At 49.2% G+C, this 7,909-nt stretch overlaps 1 protein-coding gene across 1 annotated transcript in view; it reads left to right on the top strand.

The window, feature by feature from the left end:
* Window positions 1-2,349: 2,349 nt before the first annotated feature.
* Window positions 2,350-7,909, top strand: part of LOC107109898 (plexin-A4-like) — a gene marked incomplete at its 5' end in the record, with an annotated part of 57,083 nt that continues 51,523 nt past the window's right edge. The window contains one exon of the mRNA XM_015410606.1: window positions 2,350-2,540. Within this exon, the coding sequence (XP_015266092.1) occupies window positions 2,350-2,540 (191 nt within the window). The remainder of the gene's footprint in view (window positions 2,541-7,909) is intronic.

The raw sequence follows: 7,909 nt of genomic DNA, 5'->3' as shown, positions 1-7,909 counted from the left end.
GGGGCTCATGAGCATAACTTGTTTGCATATGCCACACCCCCTGACCTCACCGGAAGTGTGTCAGGAGGCAACACCCACCGCTCAGGCTCCACTGGACTGTTTTGGATTGGTAGCTATGGGTGGGGGGGAACGTGCAGATCTGTCCTCACAGAGAAGGGAGAGCTTGTACCTGACTAAAACTTGGTCTTAAAGGTGCCACTGGACTGTTTTGGACCAGGGGGCCAGGGGGAGGCTCTGCAGCTTACCTGGCTGCTTCTTGCTCTGACTGAGGGCTGCTGGGAGCAGGGGGATGGGGCTCGTTGCGTGTGCCCGCCCCCTGGGCTCTTTACTACCAGAGTTTCGCTCCTGTGAGCTCCTGCAGGAAATGACCCCTGGCTCCGTACTCTTAACTACTACAACAAACTGAGCATTGCCGTTCAGAAATCAGACCAAAGGTCCCCCTTGTCCAGCATTCTGTTTCCAACATTAGCCAGTCAAAGGACAGTCTTCTCCCATAGGCCCCGGGGAATCCTGACTGTCCCAAAAATCAAAGAAGTTCATCTAGGTGTAGATTGGTGTCGTGGTTAAGTGCACGGACTCTAATCTGGGAGAAGCAGTCCTAAACTGTGATTTTGAAATGGTCCTTTTCTGTATTCTGTGTTATGGTTTTTATATATGTCTTTTATCAAGCCTCCTTCAGCTCCGAAAGGAAGAAAGGCGGCTGATAAATGTTTTTAAATAAGTCAATAAAAGGCTTCTAGGCATTCGCAAGCAAGGCTTGGCAGCTGGTTTGCTCTCAGCATGTAGGACTGCTTCTGTTTATGGCAGCTCTGTTGCTAATCATCACGACTGAATCAAAACAGTCATTTCGGATCGAATTCATCGCAGTTCGTCTTTCTAGCTTCTCCAGCTTTGACGTGAGGTAAAAGGGTTGTGGGGAGGGGAAGGGAAAGGAGGTTGTAAGCCGCTCTGAGACTCCAAGTGAAGGGCAGGGTATAAATCCAATCTCTTCTTCTTCTTCTTCTAGGGGTCTTTTCAGGGCCTTTTCAGGGTCAGCCGCACAATTACAGAACAAAAAGCAGTCCTAAACTGCGATTTTGAAATGGCCCTTTTATGTATTCTGTGTTATGGCTTTTATATATGTCTTTTATCAAGCCTCCTTCAGCTCCGAAAGGAAGAAAGGCGGCTGATAAATGTTTTAAATAAGTAAATAAAGGCTTCTAGGCATTCGCAAGCAAGGCTTGGCAGCTGGTTTGCTCTCAGTGTGTAGGACTGCTTCTGTTTATGGCAGTTCTGTTGCTAATCATCACGACTGAATCAAAACCGTCATTTCGGATCGTATTCATCGCAGTTCGTCTTTCTAGCTTCTCCAGCTTTGACGTGAGGTAAAAGGTAAAGGTTTCCCTTGTGCGAAAGCCAGTCGAATCCCATTCTAGGGTTGCGGTGCTCATCTCTGTTTCCAAGCCGAAGAGCCAGCGCTGTCCGAAGACGTTTCCGTGGTCATGTGGCCGGCATGACTCAACACCAAGGTGCACGGAATCCTGTTACCTTCCCACTGAAGCGGTACCTATTTAAAAAAGGTAAAGGTAAAGGTTCCCTTGCTCGAAAGCCAGTCGAATCCGACTCTAGGGTTGCCTATTTATCCACTTGTAATTTCTTGCTTTTGAACTGCTAGGTTGACAGGAGCTGGGGCCAGAGACGGGAGCTCACTCCGTCACACGGCACTCGAGTCTCGAACTGCCGAGCTACCGATCTTCCAGTCTGCAGCTCAGCGTCTTAACCTCTGAGCCACCACGGCTCCTTTCTCTTATTTTGGTCTGTTGGGTGATAGTGAGATATAGAAAAATTGGTATTTAGCAGAGATAAAATAGTCCATCAGAGCCAGAGTAAAATAATTCAGACTGAGAGTCCATGTGTGATTAAAATATAAAGTTTTTACTAAATCCTAGCATGGGGAAGGGTAACTGGGATGAAAATAACAACAGAGCTAAATATGCTACATCCTTAGACTACAAAGACAAAACTAGAAGAGAGCGATTATGGCTACTCCTTCTTCTTCAGAACACCAGACAAAGATGGGAAGAGAGCCATAAAATGGTAATACACCTTGACACTTTAGTCCCAATCAAATTCCTAGATCAGGGAGAAAATTCCCGGCCATTCTACAGCTAAAGAACATTGGTTACATGAGAAACATGTGACTTCCTGTGAGTAATATAAACAGACATTTAACCCCAGATATACTGAGTGTTTTCAACTTGTAATACCCAACATGGTCACATGACAGAGGGGCGGGGCGGCTTCCCAAACTTTGCACACCTTTGTCCCAGGGGACGGCTTTCTGAAACCATTGCGTTTCTGTGCTTCCAGAAAACATGATCCGCTACACGGGCAGCCCGGACAGCTTGCGCTCCCGGACGCCCATGATCACGCCCGACCTGGAGAGCGGGGTCAAGATGTGGCACCTGGTCAAGAACCACGAACACGGAGACCAGAAGGAAGGCGACCGAGGGAGCAAGATGGTGTCAGAGATCTATCTGACCAGGCTACTGGCCACCAAGGTATGGGGGGGCTGGGTTGGGGGGGAGATGAGGGATGTGGGGTGGAGAGAGCTGGAAGGCTGACTGGAGAAGGTTTCCCAGCTCTCAGTCGGGAAGTACCCGGAGATTTTGGAGGAGGAGCCTGAGAAGGTGGGGTTTGGTGAGGGGAAGAAGAAGAAGAGATTGGATTTATACCCCGCCCTTCACTTGGAGTCTCAGAGCGGCTGACAAACTCCTTCCCCTTCCCCTCCCCACAACAGACACCCTGGGAGGTAGGTGGGGCTGAGAGAGCTCTGACACAAACTGCTCTTTTAGGAACAGCTGTGCCAGAGCTTGTGACTGACCCAAGGTCACCCAGTTAATTGGATGTGGAGGAGGAGTGGGGAATCAAACCCGGTTCTCCCAGATTAGAGTCCGCACACTTAAACACTACATCAAACGGGCAAGAAGAAGAGAAGAAGAACAGATTGGATTTATACCCCACCCTTCACTTGGAGTCTCAGAGCAGCTTACAAACTCCTTCCCCTTCCCCTCCCCACAACAGAAGGAGGAGGAGGAGTTTGGATTTATACCCCGCCCTTCACTCAGTGTCTCAGAGCAGCTTACACACTCCTTTCCCTTCCCCTCCCCACTACAGACACCCTGTGAGGTAGGCGGGGCTGAGAGAGCTCTTGACAGAAACGGCTCTTTTTCAAGAACAGCTCTTAATCTGGAGCCAGAAGAACTCCTGGAATGTGGTGTTGCCAACCTCCGGGTGGGTCCTGGATATCTCCTGGAATTACAACTGATCTCCAGACGAGAGAGATCAGTTCACCTAGAGAAAATGGCCGCTTGAAAGGGTGGAGTGTATGGCATTAGGAGAAGAAAAGGTTGGATTTATCCCCCGCCCTTCACTACCTGAAGGAGTCCCAGAGTGGCTTACCATCTCCTTTCCCTTCCCCTCCCCACAACAGACACCCTGTGAGGTAGAAGGGGCTGAGAGAGCTCTCTCGAGGACTGCCCTTGAGAGAACAGCTCTGAGAGAACTTGTGACTGACCCAAGGTGACCCCAGCAGCTGCATGCGGAAGAGTGGGGAATCAAACCCGGTTCTCCCAGATTAGAGTTCGTGCGCCTAACCACCATACCACACTGATCCTGGATCCAGAAGAGGCCGTGGCAGACAGGAAGTAAGAGTATGGCCATGTGCTCGTTTCATTGACAGTGACAAAGGAATTTATTGGGCTGTGGCTCAGGAAAAGGAAAGGCGTTCAGCTGGACATAGCAGGATGCTGGCTTCAAGGGCCCTCCTCCAAGGTCCTTCTTCAGGCTGTGTCTGGGGCAGAGTGCATCCCCCGCCCCGCCCTTGGTACATCACTGTGTCTAAGTTCTCCGAGGTTTTAGGACAGCCAATTTAATATTTGTTATAGTGCCGACATTATTTATTTTAAAATACTATGTCTCGAGCGTGTCCAGAAGAGGGCAACCGGGATGGCGAGAGGGTTGGAATCCAAGTCTTACGAGGAAAGGCTGAAAGAGTTGGGTCTGTTTAGCCTGGGAAAGAGAAGGCTTAGAGGGGACAGGATTGCAGTCTTCAAATATCTGAAGGCTGTCATGTAGAAGATGGAGCAGATCTATTCTCTCTTGCTCCGGATTGCAAGACTAGGTCTAATGGGTGGAAATGACAAGGGAGTCGTTACCGGCTAAATATCAGGAGAAACTTCCTCACTGTAAGAGTGGTTGAGCAGTGGAACAGGCTGCCTCGGGTGGTGGTGGATGCTCCTTCGCTGGACGTTTTCAAGCGGAGGCTGGACGACCATCTTTTGGGTATGTTGTAGGTATGTAGGGCTCTCTTTCGGCTCTGCTCCTGCAGAGTGCAGGGGGTTGGACTAGATGACCTGCAAGGTCCCTTCCAACTCTAACATTCTATGATTCTATGATTCTTAATAATCTGCTTTGGCAGCAATTGTGTCAAGCAGCATATAACCAAATAGTTAGGAAAGACAGAGGGGGGAAAATATTTAACTATCACCTTCCCCCTATCTTGCATACAACAGAGCACGCATTTCGTGGAAACGCAGCCTTTAAAAACACACGCTTAAACCTACGAGTGAAAAAAAGAGAAGTGTTTTGATAAGCCGCCTAGAACCATACACTGTTACATCCTGCCGCTCCCCCTGAAGAGGCGGAGAAGTGCCATGTATAGTCTATATTAAACGACGTAGGACTGCTTTTTGTCGGGAAGAAACCCTCTCTAGAGCCATTTTATCTTACTACATAATCTTCCCATCCTTCTTGTATCCCTCGCATTATAAAACTAAATCAGTGATCCGCCAGGCCTGGGTTTGTGGCATTCCAGGCATGTCACCTTTTACAGTTCCGCAGGGCCTGCAAGACGGAGCTCTTCCGCCAGGCTTTTGAGTAGGACCCGCCGCCGCCACTATTACCACCATCGTGTACTGCAGAGCAGTGCCGTAGGGGTGGGCTGATTAGCTAACTGGGACATCTCAGCCTATGGCACCCCCCCTTTTCTGTTGACCTCACTGTGATATATAATAATGAGTGAGTATTTTAACTTCCGATGCATCCTGTAAGATTGAATTGTGCTTTAAGTGGCTAACTGTAATTTTATCGCACTTTGGGTGCCTAAATTGTTTTAATGTGTTATATTTTATTGCACTGTTGTGCCTGTGTAAGCCGCCCTGAGCCCGCATGCGGGGAGGGCGGGGTATAAATGAAATAAAATAAAATAAATAAATAAATCTCAAAGGGCATTGTGAAATTCTCAAAAAAAATCCACAAACCAAATTTATCTCATTTAACTTTTGTCTGTCTTTCTGGAGGGGGAGAGAGAGAGAGAGAGAGAGCCAGTTCGGTGTAGTGGTTAAGTGCGCGGACTCTAATCTGGGAGAACTGGGTTTGATTCCCCACTCCTCCACTCGCATCTGGCTGGATGACCTTGGGCAAGCCACAGTTCTCTCAGAGCTGTTCTTGAAAGAGCAGTTCTCGAAAGAGCTCTCTCAGCCTTCCTTGCAAAATGGAGCTGCTCCATTTCTGGATTTGGGTGGAAAAACAGGCACAATTATTGGCTCAGAAAGAACCAAAATTTTGATAAAACCCAGTGCTGGGAAGCAACATCAGAGGAAGGTCTCGGCCTCTACGCCCTGTTGTTGGCCCTCCAGAGGAATAACAAGTGTCACGACGCCGGTATTGTTTGCCTCTGTGTTTTGATTGAACTATTTTATCGTTTTAAACGGTATTTTTCATTGTTCGAATGTTTTCACGTGGGCCACCGTGAGGACCCCGATCGGGGAGGCAACGTGGCATAAAAACGTTTCCGATAAATAAATATAATCAATTTATATTTAAGTTTTGTCTGCTTAGGGGAAGGGGAATATTTAACTTTTGTCTGTTCGGGGAAGGGTGTTGGATAATCACAGAAGCGATGATAGCGTGTTGCCGCTTCCCAAAGGTGGGGATTTCAGAGCTAAACAGGGTGCAGCCCTTATTTCTCGGCCATCTGAAGGGTACGTAGGAGGAACATTCGACGGCGGAGCCAAGCTGGAGAGAGAGAGAGTCCTCCGGCAGACGGCTTGACAGGGGAAACAGCCCCTTGGTGGAGGTGCCGGCCCGAACAAAGGTGTTGAGCGAAAGAGCCAGGCGGTGAGCACTCAATCCGTCACCGCTCCGCGGCCCTTCATGGCAGACGATTTGCCTGACAGCTCTATCACTCTCTGCAGTTGACTTTCGGCCCAGGGACACCGGCAGACGGTGGTTTAACACTGATGCCTTCCGCCAGGCACCACCTCCCTGTCACTCAGCGCCGGCACGTCGTTATTTACGCCCAATCGATTTCGCTGACACTTTCAAAGTGCCCGTGCAGAAGTAGGGCGGCCAGTGGTGGCAGGTGAGTGAGTCCATGTTTTAGGCAGAAGAGAGATCATCTTGTGACAAGGCGGCAGAGCCGCTTGCGGTGCGCTGACTCGGGTTCCGGGACTTTGGCCTTATCCTTGAGGATAAGCTGGTTAAGTGTGGGCTGGATGGTGCAACCGTTGGATAGATTCATGGTTGGTTGAAAAATCGTACCCAACGAGTGCTCGTAAATGGCTCTGCGTCTACGTGGAGGGAAGTCTCGAGTGGAGTGCCGCAGGGCTCGTTCCTAGGCCCGGTGTTGTTTAATGTTTTTATAAATGACCTGGAGGAAGACATAGAGGGGATGCTGATCAAATTTGCAGATGACACGAAGCTGGGCGGGATTGCCAGTTCTGAAGAAGACAGAGTCAGGATTCAAAGTGATCTAGATAGGCTGGAACAGGGGGCTGAGACAAATGAATTGAATTTCCATAGAGATAAGTGCAAAGTCCTACACTTAAGTACAGAAAACCAAAGGCACAGATATAGAATGGGAGGGACTCGGCTTGACAGCAGCACATGTGAAAGGGAATGGGTGTTCTGGTTGATCACAAGCTAAACATGGGCCTGCAGTGCGATGTGGCTGTGAAGAAAGCTAATGCAATCTTAGGATGCATAAACAGAAGCATTGTGTCCAGATCACGGGAGGTGGTAGTTCCGCTCTATTCTGCTATGGTCAGGCCTCACCTGGCGTCCTGTGTCCAGTTTTGGGCACCACATTTTAGGAAGGATGTTGACAAGCTCGAGCGTGTGCAGAAGAGGGCAACCGGGATGGTGAGAGGGTTGGAGTCCAAGTCTTATGAGGAAAGGCTGAAAGAGTTGGGTATGTTTAGCCTGGGAAAGAGAAGCCTTAGAGGGGACATGATTGCAGTCTTCAAGTATCTGAAGGGCTGTCATGTAGAAGATGGAGCAGATCTATTCTCTGTTGCTCCGGATTGCAAGACTAGATCTAATGGGTGGAAATTACAAGGGAGTTGATACTGGCTAAATATCAGGAGAAACTTCCTAACTGTAAGAGTGGTTAAGCAGAGGAACAGTCTACCTCGGGAGGTGGTAGATGCTCCTTTGCTGGCCGTTTTCAAGCGGAGGCTGGATGACCATCTTTCGGGTATGTTTTAGGTATGTAGGGCTGTCTTTCAGCTGTGCTCCTGCAGAGTGCAGGGGGTTGGACTAGATGACCTACAATGTCCCTTCCAACTCTGACATTCTATGATTCTATGAAATAATTGGATTTATCCAACCCTAGCCCATCTTGCAGCTCTTCGTGTCTTACCAACTGGCCAATATGCCCAACTGGCATTCAACAGACTTTCTTATCAGGCCTCCGGGCAGAGAAGGCGTGGGAGAGCCAGTGTGGCCAGTGGTCAACAGCCACAAATTAGGAACAAGCAGGGGTCATTTCCTGCAGGAGCGCACAGGAGCGGAGCTCTGGCAGTAAAGAGCCCAGAGGGCGGGTACATGCAACAAGCCCCACCCCCTCAGCCCTCAGTCAGAGCAAGAA

This window comes from Gekko japonicus, unplaced genomic scaffold (assembly GCF_001447785.1).
Source record: "Gekko japonicus isolate JY-2015 unplaced genomic scaffold, Gekko_japonicus_V1.1 scaffold4091, whole genome shotgun sequence".
Lineage (NCBI taxonomy): Eukaryota > Metazoa > Chordata > Lepidosauria > Squamata > Gekkonidae > Gekko > Gekko japonicus.
Note: the sequence above shows the minus strand (reverse complement) of the source record. Positions and strands in the feature narration are given on the sequence as shown.